This window comes from Ambystoma mexicanum, chromosome 12 (genome assembly GCF_040938575.1).
Source record: "Ambystoma mexicanum isolate Mex_15411 chromosome 12, UKY_AmexF1_1, whole genome shotgun sequence".
Taxonomy (NCBI): domain Eukaryota; kingdom Metazoa; phylum Chordata; class Amphibia; order Caudata; family Ambystomatidae; genus Ambystoma; species Ambystoma mexicanum.
Window position 1 is genome coordinate 742,734,747 of NC_090936.1, and position 19,059 is coordinate 742,753,805.

General features: G+C 47.2%; 1 protein-coding gene across 3 annotated transcripts in view; it reads right to left on the reverse strand.

The window, feature by feature from the left end:
- Window positions 1-19,059, reverse strand: part of GRAMD4 (GRAM domain containing 4) — a 2,133,975-nt gene that overhangs the window by 678,894 nt on the left and 1,436,022 nt on the right. For all 3 annotated transcript variants that reach the window (XM_069629242.1, XM_069629243.1, XM_069629244.1), the window contains 2 exons: window positions 3,907-3,950; window positions 3,702-3,811 (listed from right to left, as the gene is read on the reverse strand). In XM_069629242.1, coding sequence (XP_069485343.1) covers window positions 3,702-3,811; window positions 3,907-3,950 — 154 coding nt within the window. The remainder of the gene's footprint in view (window positions 1-3,701; window positions 3,812-3,906; window positions 3,951-19,059) is intronic.

Here is a 19,059-nt window from a genome sequence, read left to right on the forward strand (position 1 = left end):
GACAAACTGCAGCTCGCTGCGACCCACCTGACTCAGGTGATGACCGCTCCAGTGCGGGACATGGAAGAACAGAAGGAATACCTACGGGCTGCAGGGCTTCCCCGGCTAAAAGGAACAGCCCGTGACTCTCTGGAGTCGCCGATTACTGACGAAGAAGTGGACGAGGCAATAAAAACCCTTAAATCCGGAGCCCCTGGCCCTGACGGGTATACAACCAGGTTTTACAAGATTTTCAACCAACTATTAGCACCTTTGGTACAGTTGCTTAATTCGTTCAGGACCACGGGCACTGTAACCCCGTCCATGCAGGAGTCAATTACGGTCTTATTACCTAAACCTGGAGGCGATCCGAAGAACCCTGCATCATATAGACCCATTGCCCTGCTCAACATAGATGCTAATATTTACTCTAAAATCCTGGCATCACATCTGTCTCAGTTCTTGCCAGAGATAATCAGTGCGGATCAGAGTGGCTTCCTCAGACACCGCTCCACGGCCGACAACATTCGAAGAGCCTTGGATCTGGTGGAACTTGCCTCCCGGGATTCCCGGGAATTGGTGCTTCTGGCCCTGGACGCGACCAAGGCGTTCGACAAAGTGGATTGGACTTTCATGAGGCTCACCCTTGAGGCTTTTGGATTTGGCCCGGAGTTCTGCACTATGACGCTGGCAAACTACAAAGCTACCAAAACCCTTCTCAGGATTAATGGCACCCTCTCCTCCCCCATCAACCTAACTTGTGGAACCCGACAGGGATGCCCGCTGTCGCCACTTCTCTTCGCTCTAATTATGGAACCGTTTGCCCAGCGGATCAGGTTGAACCCTGCAGTCGAAGGCTTTCAATTAGGTCCGGCACACCACAAGCTGGCCCTCTATGCAGACGATGTCCTCCCGACTATCACGAAACCCCGCTCCTCCCTCCCTCAAGCCCTGGCTGAGATAACGAGCTATGGCAGGGTCACAGGCTTCACAGTGAACTACCGGAAATCGGCCGCCATGGGAGTGGGTTTGACCCGAGAAGACAGAGAAGCCCTAGTTCCGCTGTGCCCAATACAATGGACGACCAAAGGAATAAGCTACTTGGGAGTTCAGATCCCGGCCAACCCAAGCGAGACCTATCGGGCTAATTTTCCCCCATTATTTACAAACTTGGAGATTGATTTGAGACGCTGGGCGGCACAAGAGATATCGTTGATGGGCCGTATTACAGCCTGTAAAATGAACTTACTACCAAGATTTCTGTATGCGTGCTACACACACCCGGTGCCGGTTCCGGCGCCAGCCCTTCAACACCTACAGAAGAAACTGCTGCAGTTTATTTGGAGGGGGGAAAAGCCCAGGATTCCTAAATCCACGATGCTGGGCAACGCGAAACTGGGTGGCCTCGGGGTCCCTGACCTGCAGAAATACCAAATGGTGGCTTAACTGTCCTGTATCCAATCATGGCAAGTCCTCACCAACCACCCTAGATGGGTGGACCTCGAACAAGCGCAGTTACCCCTCCCGCTACGCTTTCTCCCACATGTCCCCCCTCCGGAACGGCGACAGTGGCGGAATCTTCTGGCATCCACCAAACACACCATTTCGGTGTGGGACAAGGCGTTGAAACAGAAGAGGATCCCGACGGGGTTCAGCCCCCTCTCCCCGGTGTTTATGAACCAGACCTTCTCTCCTGGTCTGTCTCCCCGGAATTTTAAGGCCTGGATTGCAGAAGGCCTAGAGACCCTGGGTCAACTTTTTGAAGGGGGCCAACCCTGCACCTTTGAGCGATGCAAAGAACTCTTTAGGATCCAGGAACAAGATAGATTCACATATACCCAGCTACGCCACTGGTGCACCCACCCACAGACTCACCAGGCGGCTACTCGTCCCCCCACAGCCATCGAATTGACCCTTAATGGGCTCCCGCCCCGAGGATGAATCTTCACTCTATACAAGCGCCTCCAAACGGATTTCCTAACCTCCAAGACCCGGTATATGGCCCTATGGGAGGCAGACCTGGGCCATCCGATTGAAGACCAACAGTGGGTTGACATCTGGTCCCGGGCTCACACCTCCTCATCATGCATCATAAATAGAGAGTGTGCCTACAAGATCCTCCTCCGGTGGTACTACCCTTCCCTAAGACTTCACCACATGAACTCCACACTGAACCCTCAATGCTGGAGGCAATGCGGCCAGATAGGCTCCTTCTTCCACATGTGGTGTTCCTGCCCCAAGGCTCAAACCTTTTGGAAACAATGCCTAGCGACAATAGCGGACATCACTCAGGTGCGACTGCCCTTGGCCCCCGAACCTATTTTCCTTGGAGCACCGATCCCCGGGATCTACCCAAGGTCTGGTCCCAAGGCCAAACTATTATCGCAATGCCTACTTGTGGGCAGGAATGTGATAGCCCGCACCTGGAAAACGACGGAAGGCCCTCTCATGCCTTTCTGGTGGATGAAAGTCTGGGACATCCTGATCGCCGAGAAGGTGACGGCTGCCGGGGCAGGCACTTTACATCGCTTTCGCAACATCTGGGGTCCGGTATTGGATTTTGACCAAAGGTTCCCGGACCTGACTTTCAAGCCCCAACTGGCCAGGAGAACTATTCAGGATGGAGATCCCCTGCGGGGACGTGAAGACGGAAATTGAGACCGAAGCGTGGGGTGGGTGGAGCGTCAAATGGTATTACTGTATGCTACATGTCGCAAGTGATTAAGATTTGTATTGCCATAACCTGCCTGTTTAAAATAAACATGTTCAAATAGTGTGATATATATATTGTAAAAATACCTAAAATAAATCTTTTTAACTTTGCAAAACAGCCTGCTTCCTGGTTCAGTGTGAGCGGGGGGGGATTCAAAGAGAGGGACGTGATATAAGGGTATATCATTCAGAAATAAAAGAACTTATAGACATAAATAATTAAGGGTTTCAATTGTGCATCCCACGCTAGGCATTGACTTAGGTGAAGTGCCGGGTTGAAATCACTTACACTTCAGCTACATGCAGGAGATGAGCCAGGTGCCCTACTGGCAAGAAAAGCCCTCAATGACGACAAATTCCCTCAAGGAGTCCTATCGGACTCCATGAATAGGGATTTACACCGTCACTCTGGCACCAATAATCCGCCGGCAATGCCGCTGAACCGGGTGCCAGAAATGGTAACCACCTTTGCCAGTATCCTGGCAGCTGTGCCGCCAGGATACGGCAAAGGTAGCATGATGCCCATGGTTTTTTCATCAGTTTCCCCATAGTTTGTCAAACAATATTGATAAGCTACTGGTTTATTTTACCCCTTTCTTTCAGACTTCTTATAAAAACAAATACTCCCCAACATGTAGTGCTGTTTTGCAATAATTAACTGGAGAACATTATATTTGGTTTATTTAAACATACTTCTGCAAAACATTAGCAAACGTTTCATTAAAACGTGATTCCCATTTTATTCTATAATACCAGCTTCAACTCGACAACTTTCTTAAAATAGCAGACGGAAACAACAAGCATGCATAGCACAATAAAAAAGAGAAGGGGCCCAATGTGTTCAATACATCTTATGGTTAGCCACAGGCAGTAATTGCTTCCTTGAGATATGCTTTAAAAGGCACTCTGAGCTCACTTCACATGCCCTAGTTACTAAACTGTAGTGTGTGCATTTGTTTTCAAATATTAGTCTTGAACACTAAAAACAAAAAAAAAAGGAATTACATTACCCATAGAAAGTCCAATTAGTTTGTAGGGAAAGAAGCAGGATGCTATAAACGCTGCCCATAACGCCACATACAGCTTCTGTGTTATTTCTGGTTGGACCCACATGAACAAGCTGAGAAAGAGGATGGGACATATAATATACATTAATTTGTATGTTGCCAAGTGAATCAAGTATTGTGCTTCCAGAAATAAGTTTAGAAAACCTACTTCTTTATTTTTTCCAGGATATCTGCCATCTTGCCAAACAGGTTCTGTGTTGAAAGTAAAAGTAGTTAAATTTTCTGTTCATATGTACACACATGAAGACACTTGATATTGTCTAACATTTAATTGTGAGGTTGATTTTCATTAGGCAGTTATTTGTGAAACCAATTTGGTATAGTTGATGTGCTGAGTGATGGCAAAGTTTAAATGAGTTTGCTCTAGGTAGGAAGCATTACAATTCTTCCTTTGTATAGTGAAGTTCTGTGAGAAAGCAAATTAAACAATCAGCGCTCGTTAGATCTCTACTAAGCATTCAATTTCCATCAATTCATAGCCTTGTATGAAACAAACACTGTGCATGGTTACTGAAATACCAAAACTAAAGTGAAGAGATATAACAGAAAGGTTTAGCTTTTATTATTTTGCTAATTATGTCAGCACTCTGTATTGTTGAGAAATACATGAAATACATTAATTTAAAGACTGAGATAAAACCACTCAGCTGGGCAGAGGCTTCATGAGAAACGGTCAAACCAAAGTGAATATTTGAAAAAACTGTTAGTCAAATCAGATTTGTGAAGAATGGCTTAGTTAAAGTGAAAAAAGAGGTACAATCAGTTTAAACACTTTAGAAATAAAATCATTATTTGACCAGTGTGAGACATGCATGGTATCAAGAGAGATGACACAGACAACAGACATATATTTCTAAACAAAGCTTTATTAATGATCTGGATGGTGTAACGCCTAACTAACCCTATGCTAAGGTGGGATTTTCCATGACTAAAGAAATCTAAGGAAAGTCTGTGTCCACAAGTCCAAATCAAAAGTCTATATGTGTCAAAACCTATGCTTGTCCTCACAAATACAATAACATCTAGTGGGGAAATGTTCTTAACCAAATAAGTTCAATACAGTTCCAATGAAACTTCAGGTCAAGGAGGTTTAATCACTTTCTGAAGTTACCTTCCTTAGGTTTTCTGGGATCACAGTTCGCATCAAAAGAAGGTCTTGGGCTTCCCTTGCCAAGTTCAAATGTAATCATGTTCATACAACACTGTGCTCTTGGGACTCCCTTCCCCAAGATAAACACTCCCCAGTTCTTTGGTTCTCAGGGTTCCCTTCCCCAGGATTTATACTGAACAGTTAACTTGCTTCCTCTGTTCACAAGAGAATACCTGGTCCGTTTAACCTGTCCGTTGGTTTGCTTCACCAAGGACACACACTTCTTTGCTGCTTTTCCAATATTTAGTGGTTTATGGTCTAGGTGCAGTTGTCAGACCACACATTCCACCCATTACAGGTCACACAACCAGCAACCACTTTTGACTCTTGATGTTGATAATGTCAGTGCTAGGAAACGTCCTGGTCTAGGCGCAGTTGGCAGACCACACAATCCACCCATCACAGGTCACACAACCATACGTTTCCCCAAAGCCGTTCAGTAATGTCAAAGCCGTTATTCATTAATGTAATATTGACTTGGTTTCACTCAAACCATAACTTTCCTGCCACTCCAGATTCAGGAAATGTAATGTTATGTTACATTTATCGGGATAGTACCTTTCATGCAGTTTGGTATTTAAAAAAACGTTGTTTTCAATTGTGTGGGCTCAAGCAGAACCTTTCATGCAGTTGGGTATTCAATAAATGTAGTTTTCACTACTTATGTGGACTGTTACCAATTCCAAGGTCCCTTGGAGCGCTCCGGCCGTCCCAGTGTCTCCCGACACTTACCAGGTGAGTGTAGCTCCGTTCGGCGGCTTCTCCCCGAGCGCGAAAACCAACTTGTCAGTTCACCGGGTGCTCCATTCAGCACATGCCAGCCTTTGTGCTTGCCCCCTGGCAATACCTGCTGTACGCCTTGTCTCACAAGGGCTCCCATTCTTACAGTCACCTCGGCAAAACTCTCTGGATCTTAGTTGGCATGTCTGTGTCACTGTTTCTTGCTTCTCAGCAATTCCTTCTACGACTGCAACTCCACCATATATGTGCTTCTGATTTGCATCATTTATACTCTCCTCTACGACAAACAGACTGCAGGTGAAACGAGGAATCCACAATTGTCTGACCTTCCTTGAGCCTATTATTGTGACAATCCTGATTTTCACTACAACATGACTTCAGACCACTCTTCTTCATACTAGTACTAGAGTGGTGTTTATAATTCGAAATCTGCACTACCCGTAGTTGCCTCTTCTTGTCAGTACTTAAGGGACAACTATAGGGGAGGATAGGATGAGATTGGCAATAGCCCACAAAGGCTAAGGGAGTATAGGTTAGGTCAATATCTGGAAAGGGGGGATACCATGTCTTGCCTTCAGGCACTCTCTCTCCTATCCCCAAGGACCCCCCACCCAGGTGAGCCCCCCTCGCTTGATCACCCAGGGTTGGGATCCAAAAGCAATAGCACTTCCGTGGCTAGCTGAATAGAATATCCCTGGGGAGTATATGTGAGAGTACCTTCAGATTTCTCATACCAGATATTTTCAACATAAATTGTGTGCGGTTACACAAATGATGTCTTAACTTATCAACACAAAGCCAAAAATACAAATCGGTCAGCATATGAGCAAATCAGGCGCAGAAAGAAAGCAAAAATCTAGGTGTATACATTATTCTTCCACGCCTTGGATACCATTCTATGCCACACCCATATTATTAAATCTATAAGGCACTAATACAGAATATTTATGGCAAGCATTGACAATGTGTGGTAAAACACTGGCAGAGGAGTGCGATTACAAAATGTGGTCCCTTACATATTGGGTGAAAGGTAAAGCGGGAGAGCAGCTGGTTTTACAGCACACCGAGGCCTCAGAATGCCAGGCATAAATGTTTACACGGAGCATGTGGTACCCCACACTCACCCCAGTAGAGAACACTGAATTCCTTTCCAAGCAGAAGGCTCGTCAAAATGTGATTTTGACCCGCTGGCTTTATAACAATGTGGTATGTGAAGCTGACAGAACCCAAGGTGTATGGCCACATTTGCAATAACCTTGTTTAGCGGCAGCTACCACTGGGCAGCAGGGAGAGCTCATTTCATTTAATAGGACCTTCAATCAAAAATCAACGTAATTTCTTTATTTGTAAAAATATGTCTTCCTTACCTGTAACTATTTCTCCAGCATTGGTATCTTTCATAGATTCAGATGCTTGAATATTCCCTGTCGTCAGACTGGCAATCCTCTGTAATTTTCAAAATATTCCATAGGAAAACACAATGTACATTGCTAATAATGCCTGCGAAGGCAATCACTTGTGTAGTCCCTTCACCTCACTTTGGTCCCTTTTGACCTTAACCAATGAAGGGGCAAGGCTTAAGCGCCACCTCAGGCAGCAATCGTCAGAATTTGAGCCCTAATAGTGACTGCAACCACAATGACTGCCTGCCGTAGAGCAGCCTCACCGGGGAGGAAGGTGGGCACGTGTGAATCTATGAAAGATATCAATGCTTGAGGAATACAATTACAGGTAAGTAACTAAGACTTCTCCAGCATTGGATCTTTCATAGATTCCCATGCTTGAATAGAATACAAAGCAGCAGCCACATACACATTAGGACAATAAAGTACCCAAGAGAGTACCATGAGCACACCATGCATGCTTGGAACATGAAGGGAAAGACCTTACGCAAAAATGTGTTGCAGGACTGCTTGTCCGACAGCTGACTCCCTTCCAACATCTTATTCCAGACAATAGTGCTTGGTAAATGTATAAATGTATGGAGCATGCTCCAGGTTGCCGCACTACAAAGGTCCTTCATGGTTAATCCCGACTGGAATGCTACTGTAGTTGCCCTCCCTCTGGTTGAATGGGCAATAGCTGGATGGGTAAGCAATCCACCACCCGGCAATTTCCTACTCAGTTCATCTGCCAGAAAGTTGTTGTTCCCTTGAATGTGTTCTGCTCTGATCTGGATCTTCTGTGTGGGAGCCCATTTCCAAAGTTTCTGCGCTTCCACAGACAGCGGAGCAAACCTTGTGCCCCCTTGCTTGTTGGTGTAGTGCATTGCAATTGTTTTATCTGTTTGTATGGTGACCACCTGTCCCGTGAGAACTGGTTGAAAGGACTTTAGCACCCATCAAATGGCTTGCAGTTCCAAGGCATTGATGTGTAGATGTGACTCATTTGTGGACCATGTGGCCCGTGCCTGCAAGTGTCCGAGATGGGCTCCACATTCTGACAGAAAAGCATCTATTCTGAGAGGAAGCGTGGCAGTGGGGGCTTGGAAAGGTATGCCGTGTTGTAGGTGTTGCTCCACCAGTCACCAATGTAGAGCTAGGTGGAAAGGACGTGACAGGTGCACAATGTCTTCCCAAGAACCGGATGCTTGAAACCATTGTCGATCTAGTTCTTCCTGGATCCGTCTAATTCTCAACCTGCAATTTGGAACCAGTAATATACACTGATTGATTGATTGATATTTTATTTCTATCGCGCTCGTACACAAGTGTTTCAGAGCGCTACAAGGCAAGGGAGGGAAAATGGGAGAACAAAACAGCGATCTTACTAGGCCCAGTGACATTGTGAATGCGCAACTCCATGGGAGAGGGGGGAGGGGAAAACTGCATGGAAGGGGGGAGAGGTGGAAAGTGCGAAGCAGAGGAGAAACAGATAAATAACAGTAAATAAATAATAAAGGCAACAAACAGTGGTAATGCAGCCAGCAATTTGCAAGTGCTAGGTTTAAGGCAGCAAACAGGGTAGGTCTGATAAGTGCTGGAAGAAAAAGGGGTGGCTGTATGGGTACAGATACAGGCCCCAGTGCAAGGGGTGGCCCGGAGGCAGTGCGGGAGGGTGGCAGGATGAGCAGGTACCTGGGCCCAAAAGACAGAGGGTGGCCAGGTGCATGGTGCCAAGAGAGAACAGATCAGCAGGGGAGAGGGGGGAGCGAAGGCAGAAGAAAAGAGGAAGGTCTTGAGGTGCTTCCAGAACCAGAGATGGTTCTCCTCAAGTTTTAGAGTAGCAGGGAGGCTGTTTCAGAGGGAGGCCCCAGCCGAAGACCGAGATCTACCCCAAGCTCGTTTCTTAGAAAAACGACTGACCCTGAGTGAGTTGGAGGTAGAGGAGCGAAGAGCTCGAGAGGGGAGGTATTTGCGGAGGGATAGCTGAAGGTATTTTGGACCCAGGCCCCAGAAAGCCTTGTGGACAATGCAGAGGGTTTTGAATGTAATCCTTGCATCCACTGGGAGCCAGTGGAGAGATTTCAGAGCTGGAGAGATACGATCCCAGGGCTTGAGGCCAAGGACAAGTCTCGCAGTCCTGTTCTGGATTAGTTGCAGAGGGCGGAGAGTAGAGGCAGGTAAATTTAGAAAGAGGCTGTTACAATAGTCCAAGCTAGAGAGAACCAGAGCTTGAGATACCATGAGCTTCTGGGGGAAGGAGAGGAAAGGCAGAGTACCTCTGAGGAGGTGCAGTCGGAAATTTGACTTTTTAGAGACCTCAGAGATGAGGGCGGAGAAGGAAAGGGTGGAGTCAAAGATGACTTCATGCCCAGCAGAGATTTGTAGTGACGCACAATGGTCGTGCGTGCCTTTAAGAAACATTTGGCAAGCTGGGAGATGGCAGTAATTCGGTCAGCGGACTGTCTCACTCGCAGAATTCGCATATCTAGCTCCGCTCCCAGAAAGAGGGCGTTTTTCCGGCGTGACTGCTGACTTTGCGTTGTTGATGGAAAACCGCACTACAAAGGTCCTTCATGGCCAATCCCAACAGGAATGCTACTACAGTTGCCCTCCCTCTGGTTGAATGGGCAATAGCTGGATGGGTAAGCAATCCACCACCCATCCGACAAGACCTTGCTACGAGGCCCTGCAAAAGAAAATCTGTGAGATGCTATAAGTACTCATGACCGGTCTAGCGAGTGGAGGGCGCTTTCAGCACTGGAGGTATGACTACCAAAAAAGGTAGGCAGTACAATGTGTTCCGATAGAGCCATGGCCAACACCACCTTGTGAGGCCTGAGGACTACACGGTCCTTCAAGAAGACTGTAAATAGAGGATTTGTGTACAAAGCACGCAGTTCGCTGATTCGCCTTGCTGACGTGATTGCTACTAGAAAGGTGACTTTCCATGAGAGGAAGTTTAGATCCCACTTGTGATTGGGCTCGTTTGGAGGAGCCATTAATGCTGTTAATGCTGTATTGAGACTCCAGCTTGGGGGCAGGAGCTGGCAGCAGTGTGAAAGTTCTTAGCAAAACCTTCATGGAGGTTTTTTCTGCGCAGTCCGAGACGAAGGATGTAGCTCCAGGACCTAAGAGTAAGCTGTGATGGCTGAGAGATGAACCTTAATAGAAGCCAGCGATAGGCCCGCTTTAGCCAGGTAGAGCAGGTAAGGTAGTAACTCGCCAATTGTGACTGACAGTGAGTCGCGTTGTTGCGTCACACACAAGATTGTAAAACATTTCCATTTCTTAGCACAAGTTTTGCGTGTAGAAGGTGCACTGGATGCCTGAATTAAATTCCAACATTCGCTTGGCAACGTTAGGTTGGCATGTTTTTTCGTTGCTCAACAACCCAAGCCATGAAAGAGTGACGCTGGGTCATGGTGAAGGATCTACAGGTTCTGTTGTGTTAGCAGCACTAGCTGCACTTTGAGACGAATGGGCGTGGAACGTTTCATCTGTAGGAGAGTAGGATACCAGACTTGCCGGGCCCAGGCTGGCACTATTAAAATCATCCTGCAGGGTTGTTCTGTGACCCGTCACAGCACCCGGGATAACAGGGGTATCGGCGGGAAGGTATAGGACTCGCCTGTCCATGTCAGGGAGAAAGCATCCCCCCGTGACTCCCCTTACGGGTATCTGGATGCAAAGAGGGGGCATTTCTTGTTGAGCCTGGTTGCAAAAATATCAATGCAGGGGTGACCCCATCTTTTGAAGATTTCATCAACCTCAGTCCAATTGAGCTCCCATTCGTGGAACGTGGATAATTTCCTACTCGGGTCATCTGCCAGAAAGTTGTTGTTCCCTAGAATGTGTTCTGCTCTGACCTGGATCTTCTGGGTGGGAGCCCATTTCCAAAGTTTCTGCGCTTCCGCAGACAGCAGAGCAGACCTTGTGCCCCCTTGCTTGTTGGTGTAGTGCATTGAAGTTGTTTTATATGTTTGTATGGTGACCACCTGTCCCGTGAGAACTGGTTGAAAGGACTTTAGCGCCCATCAAATGGCTTGCAGTTCCAAAACATTCATGTGTAGATGTGACTCATTTGTGGACCATGTGGCCCGTGCGGCCCATGCCTGCAATTCTGCGAGATGGGCTCCACATCCTGATAGAAAAGCATCTGTTCTGAGAGGAAGCGTGGAAGTGGGGGCTTGGAAAGGTATGCCTTGTTGTAGGTTTTGCTCCAGCAGTCACCAATGTAGAGCTAGGTGGAAAGGACGTGACAGGTGCACAATGTCTTCCCAAGAACTGGATGCTTGAAACTATTGTTGATCTAGTTCTTCCTGGATCAGTCTAATTCTCAACCTGCAATTTGGAAGCAGTAATATACATGATGACATCATGCCCAGCAGTGATCTGTAGTGATGCTCCATGGTCGTGCGTGCCTTTAAGAAACAGTTGGCAAGTTGGGAGATTGCAGTCATTCGATCGGCGGACGGTCTCACTCGCGGAATTCGCTTATCTAGCTCCGCTCAAATAAAGAGGGCGTTTTGCACCGGCGTGACTGCTGACTTTTCGTTGTTGATGGAAAACCCTAAATTGGTGATGGTTTCCTTTGTTTGATTGAACGCCCTGGTTGTGTGCGCCTTTGACTTTACTTTGATGAGCCAATAGTCGAGGTATGGAAAAACAACCACACCTGCTCTTGTTTGATGTGCCTCCACCAGCGCAAGACATTTGGTGAAGACATCCTGGGCCGAAGGGGAGCACCCGGAATTGATCATCTGTGTCTCCCACTGTAAACCTTAGGAATCACCTTTGTGCTGGATGTATGAATATGTGAAAATACACATCTAGGCCAATTGTTGGCAGAAATTCACCCTTTGGGAGCCATGACGGGACCTATTGGAGAGTGGTCATTTTGAAATGTATGTGCTTCAAGTACTTGTTTAAGGCGGGAAAGTCTAGAATCGCCACTGTCCATTCTTTTTCTTTACCAGAAAAAAAGCATGAGTAGAATCCCTTCCCTCTTTAACTCAGAGGAACGGCCTCCACTGCGCCTTTTTTGTAGCAGTTTGTCTACTTCCAGCTTGAGCTAGGCCATGCAATGTGCATTGCCTGCTGGCAGTGGTAAGGCTGGTGGTTGTTTGAGGAACTGAATGGTATGTCCTTTATGTATTATATAACACCCACTTGTCTGAGGTAATCTTTTGACACTGATGAAGGTGGTGGCCGATCCTCCCTCCCACCAGGGTATGCTGTGGAAGGGGATCGTACTTTCCGTCAATTTTGTTTGGGCGATTGGGCTCAAGTCTGGCCTTCACATGCATGCTTCACTGTGTCATGTATTGGGAGGAGGGATGTCGGTATCTGATGGACTTATTCATTGAGGCGGACCTCTGAGTGTAATAGGGACTGCTGTAGGATCTAAAGTGCCCTGATCTGCAATGGCAGGAGCAAAAGGAACACCTTTCTTTGTCTTTATCTCGCAAAGAACTGATGGCTCTGGGGGTATCAGTGTCCATTTTGATCCCCTTCATGTGATCAACTTTTTTTGCCAAATAATTATTGGACATCGAAGGGCATGTCGAGGATTTGCACCTGCACTTCAGCCTAAAGTTGGTCCCCTTTATCCAGGCTTGCCATCTGAGGAGCGCTCCATGAGCCATCTGCCTAAACCCAGACTCTGCTGCATCGACCGCTGAGTCACATCATGTGGTACGATGTCATTTTTCTAACAATGGACAGTGCCTCATCTTGAATATCAGCCAGAAGGTGCTCCATGAACCTGCCACAATTCACTGTCATATCTCAATGCCAGTGTGAGGGCATTCGCTGTTCTGATTGACAATGACGGCGAAGCTGAAACCGTCCTGCCTACACCTTCAAGTTTTCAGCGTTCCTTGTCAGGTGGGGAAGTTAGTGGTGTAGCGGGGTTCGTGAGTGACAACAGCTTTTTCTCTGGACGGCAGAGTAGTTGTGGACGAACGGCCATTAGGCAGTGTTTTTCCCATCGACTAAGCATTTCCTGTCGACTGTTTTCTAGCTGTCGACGAAGTAGTCGTGGACGAGGGCGCCCCTGGAGCTAGTCATAAACAAGGGGCCTTTAGACTTCATCATGGATGAGTGATCCCTTGTGGTGATAGTGGACAAGTGTTTTTTCGTACACAGCAGATTAGCCGAGGACGGGGATCCTCCCGCTGATGAAGACAACTTTGTAGATGAAGACCCTTTGTGTTTATTTGATTGGTCCTTCGTGGACAAGGTGCTAGTTGACGGTGATTTAGCCATAGACAACTGAGCCATGGATGGCGACATGCCCATCGTAGAGAACCTCCTGGACAATTTGTCAGTGGATGGTACTTGGTAATAGTCGTGGACGAGAGGATGTTACCTGTCGATTTTGAAATGTTTTCACCAGAACCTGGAGGTTTTGATGTTGTGGGCGTTTCAGAAGATGACCTCAACTCCCTTTTCCACTTTTTCTATGTTTTTGCAGGTGGTGTAATGTAATGTAAAGTAATATAATGTATTAAGCGCAATACCCACAGCCAAATGACATCTGGATGCTCTGTCTTTTTCCACTGATGAAGCTCTCCTCTTGGAAGCATGCTTCTCAGGGGTCCTGTGGGAAGTGACAGGAGCTGATTTGACAGATTCATCATCAGATGAATGGCACTTGCTCCCCAGATGAATAAATGGTCTTCTGTACCTGTCCAGTAGGGTCGTCTTTGTAAAGGTTTGACACATGTGACATCCTCGAATGTCATGAGGATAAAGACAGTACATGCACTCCTAGTGAGGGTCTCTTACAAAGGCAATCTTTTTGGAGCACCTGAGGCAGTTTTTGAAAAGTGAATTTATTCCTTTATTTTGTATTTTTTTCATATTTGTCATTTATATTGCGCATTACGCCACGGCGCGGTACAAAACCAATGTACAGTACAATTGAATAAAGAAAGTAATACAATAGAGAAAAACGTAAAACTACAATGAGACCAAAATACAGTTTAAGAAAGAAGTAAGAAAGTTTGCAGCGCAGCACGGAAAGTAGGATAGGAGTGAATAGACCACAAAGAGAGTGGAAGAGCATTCCAATAGAGAGGAGCCAGCGAAGAAAAAGAGTGGAACCGTGAAGAAGCACATGAAGGACTGGGTACAGTTAGAAGACAGTGGGATTGACAGCAAAGAGCACAAGAGGGAACATAAAAGGCAACAAGAGATCAGAGATAAATGGGACCAAGTCCATAGAGGGACTTGAATACTATACAGAGAAAGTTGAATTTCAGTTGACAGTGAAAAGATGGCCATCGAAGAGAGGTCAGAGAGGTAGAAATGGAGTCATGAGTAGAAAAGGAATACAAAAGATGAATGGCGGAATCAAAAACGGACTTTAGAGGAGCTAGGCGAGAGACAGGGAGACCAAAGAGAAGTACAGAGCAGTAGAATAGTCAAAGAAATTAAAGAAGAGATTAGAAGCTTAGTGGCACTGAAAGTGAGAAGAGGTCTAACTTTCAGAATGTTGAAACCATGGAAATAACAGGAGCGGGAGGTGATAGAAATGTGATGAGCAAAAGAGATTATTGTCAAGATGGAGGCGGAGATGACAGGCAGTAAGAGAAATACGCAGTTGGGAAGGAGAACATAAGACAAAGGGAGGAGGAACAGGCGAAGGGATTGTATTAGCTGAGAAACAGAAAACTTCAGTTTTAGAGAAAATCGGAATAAGAAAGTAGCCAGACATCCATGTTTTGATAGCAGAGAGACAGGCGGAGAGATGTGTGTGTATAATAGGTGTGAAAGAAGAAAAGGAAATATAGTTGGGTGTCATCAGCATACAAATGATGAGACAACCCAAAAGAAGAGATAATGTTATGCAATGGAGAAGTATAAAGAGAAAAGAGGAATGGGCCAAGAACGGACCCTTGTGGAACAATGTGGGAAAGAGGAAGGGGATAAGAAGCAGCACCGGCCCAAGATACTTAGTAGGTGCGGTTAGATGGATAGGTTTGAAACCATGCAAGTACAGAACCAGAAAAACCAAAGGAGGAAAGGGATTGGAGAAGCAGTAAGTGATCCATTGTGTCTAAGATAGATCAAAGAGTATAAGAATGGAAGACTGTTTAGCATAGCGGAAGAGTGAAGAGAGTCGCACAAACAAAGAAGAACAAGTAAATTACCAACTGGATGTTCCTCCAACGCATTCCACATCTTTGATATGTAATGTCCACAGCTGTGCACTTGGGAAACTTTTTCGGCAATGGGGGTCCGGCGTCGATGGCATCGGGTCCATGTCCCTATAACGCCTCTGTCGAGGGCGACGTCACAGGATGTTATAAATAGGACGCACAGCGCCCGTAGCCTCGGTTTAAGTTTTTTCCCCAGAACGTGTGGCACCAGTCTGATGCCTGCTGGACTGCACTTAGCTTTGCGGAAGAAAACAGAAGCTGCAATCGCATAGGAAATTCTCCTGAGGGGCAGGCTGGGAGGGTGATGTGGAATGCGTTGGAGGAACATCCAGTCGAAAGAACGTTACCAGATGGTGAGTAACTTGTTCTTTGAATGGATTGTGTCCTCCAACGCATTCCACATCTTTGACAGACTCTCAAAGCAGTACCAGTAAATGGAGGAGGGAAAATAGAGTACCCAATTAGATTGCTCAAAAAAGAATTGCCTTCCCAAAGGCCATATCCTGACCATGGATTGTATCCAGGGAATAATGTTTTACAAATGTATGGATTGGCGTCCTCTTCCTTACCAGGACTCAAATGATATTCAGAGACTACCTTAGGTAGAAAAGAGGGACGTACACGCAGTGCAGCCATGTCCTTGTGAAACACAGTAAAGGGTGGCTTCGATAAAAGTGCCTGCAATTCCCTCACTCTGCGAGCAGAAGTAACCGCAACCAAGAACACGGTCTTGAAGTACAGTAATCTCAAAGGACAAGAGTGCAAAGGTTCAATTGGAGCACCCATGAGAAACTTCAAAACCCAAATCGGCCCCATAGGAATGGAGCCCTGAAAAGGATCAACATTGTGATCCCTGCACCAGTCACAGAACATACGCCAACGGCAACAGTGCAGGGATTTTGTTACAGGCAGCCTGGCCGAAAGCAACACCTCCATCACGTCATCTGGGAGGTCCCAATCCTTATACCTCAACCTTTCAGATAACAAGCGTGAAGGTTGAGAGTCTTGACCTCTGGATGGAGAACCTGATTCTACCCCCCCTCGCTCGAGAAGAACAAGTTACTTTCTTACCTGGTAATGTTCTTTCGATGGGATGTTCCTCCGACGTATTCCACATCTATGACAGCAATCACCACAGCTGTGCTGCCTTGGAAAACTTTTCGGCGTCTGCGTCGATGACGTCGATACGCTGTCCCTTGAGAGCCTCAGTCAAGCGCCGACGTCACCAGATTTTATATGTAGTACGCTGTGGAAGTACGAGGCTGGAGACAAGGCGAGTTGCTGAAATAATATTTATTTCTTGTACAACTCAAGACCAAAAGTCAATTAAATGAAGTCAAAACGGTTTCCTTCACCATGGGTTCTTCTTACCCAATGCTTTCCTGATAAAGGGGACTGTCTCCTAATGCGTGAGATCCGGATAGGCCCACCACTCTGGGCCAACTTCACTCTCCGTTTCAGCGTCCTGTGGAAATGACAGACAGCGTTTGTTAGATTTGGCGGGCTTTTATTTTCCACCCAGGTTTCAAAGCCCCACCAATCAGCAGTGTTCATGTCTGACTCGTTTGTCATTGGCGGGGAAGCCGTTGGCCCACCTCCCTTAAGGCTGGGATTCCCCACCGTCACTTCCGCCTGCCCCGTAGCATAGTGGGAAGCCCTACGGCGCTTTTGCCCGCGCCGTTGAAGTGCCACCGGGGCCCGAGCACATATGGGCAGGTCCGGGCGTCTGAGGCGCCTCCCGACCTTGTTCGCGGGCTGTGCCGGCTGCACGCACTCTCCCGCTCCTGTTCCCCGGCTCTGCCTGACCTCTGCCACGGGTCAGGTCGATCTCGGGCACTTCTCTGCCACTGCTTCCGCCCCTCTCCCAGCCCGGGCTGGTGAATCCGGGACGTCCGCTGCACCGGGTTGGGATTCCAACACGGTAAGTAACTACCCATGCTGCAGCTCTCTGCTGCGGTTCTTCTGCTTCTGCTGTTTTCGCTGGGCTCGTCTTCGTATTGCTCCCCATGTCCACCCGTTCCCTGGGAGTTGACGTTTCCACCCCCCCTGTCCATTGCAGTTACTTCCTCACAGACGCACAACGCCCGTAGCCTCAGTTGTAGTTTTTTCCCCAGAACGTTTGGCACCAATCTTCTGCCAATATGACTACAGAAAGCTTTGCGGAAACGTAAGCTGCAATCGCATAAGAAATTCTGTAGAGGGGCAGGCTGGGAGGGTGCGATGTGGAATACGTCGGAGGAACATCCCATTGAAATAACGTTACCTGGTAAGAAAGTAACTTGTTCTTCGAGGGGATTGTGTCTTCCGACGTATTCCACATCTATGACAGACTCCCAACGCAGTACCAACGTATGGAGGTGGGAAACGAATTTAGAATTTTAGAATGGCCAATCAAATTGCAGAATAGAGGACCGCCTTACCAAAGGCTAAATCTTGCCCATGGATAGAATCCAGGGAACAGAGTTTTACAAAAGTATGGACAGAGGCCCATGTGGCTGCTTCACAGATATTACGAATGGGAACACCCCTCTGCAGAGCAGTAGAGGCAGCCACACCTCTATTAGAATGGGCCCGTAAGCCTAGCGAAAAGGACCCTACCCGCCAGCCGGTAGCATTCAGAGATTGTCAAGATGATCCAAAGGGACAAGGTCTGCTTAGAAACAGCTTGACCTAAACGCCTTCCAGCGTATCCTACAAATAGCTGATCGTCCACTCTGACCCGTGACATGAGTGAGATGTAGAAACTTAAAGCTCTCCTAGGATCCAACCTATAGAGCCTTTCCTCTTCCTTACCAGCATGCGGCGGAGGATAGAACACTGGAAGAATTAGCTTCTGGCCCAAATGAAATTCCGAAACAACCTTCGGAAGAAAAGTAGGAAGAACCCTAAGGACAACCCTGTCCTTATGGAACACCGTGAAAGGTGGCTTGGCAGAAAGTGCCTGCTACTCACTCACTCTGCGAGCAGAAGTAACCGCAACTAAAAATACAGTTTTAAAGACAACAGTCTCAGTGGACAAGAATGTAAGGGCTCAAACGGAGCTCCCATCAGCAATTTTAAAACTAAGTAAAAATCCCAACCGGGTACCTGGAAAGGTGACGGTGGAAACACATCAGTTAGCCCTTTCAGAAACTGAGAAATCAAAGGAATCTTAAAAAATAACACTCCTCAGACGAGCCCTTAAATATGGACAGCGCTGCCAGGTAACCCTTAATGGTACCCACTTGCAGGCCCTTGTGGGCTAACGAAAGCAAAAAAGACAGAACCACAGCAATGGCACATGAAAAAGGATCCACATTCTGTACCCTGCACCAGTCACAGAACTTTCTCCAACGGCAACGGTACAGGGACTTTGTTGCGGGCCTTCTGGCCGAAAGTAACACCTACATCACGTCTTCAGGGAGGACCCAATCCTTATACCTCAACCTTTCAGATACCAAGCATGAAGGCTGAGAGACTGGACCTCTGGATGGAGAACCCAACCCCCCTCCCGTGAGAGCAGATCGTCTCGCTAGGGAAGACGGCGTGGAGGGCAGATGGACATGTCTAGAAGGTCCGGCTACCACGCTCCCCTGGCCCATGCCAGAGCAATGAGGTTCATTCGGGAACTGAACCTCCGTAACCTCCGCAGCACTTGCGAAATGACGGGGACTGGGAAGGACCACTCCACTACGAACGCGTCCCCTAAGGCTCCTCTTAGAAGAAATTCCCGCAAGCAGAATCTTTCGCACTTCCGGTTGACACTGGCAGCGAAGAGATCTACTTGTGGGGTTCCCCCAAAGGGCAAAGATCTGCAAAAGAGCTTCCTGAGCCAACTCCCACTCGTGAGAGAACGTGCGCTGCCTGCTCAGAGCATCCGC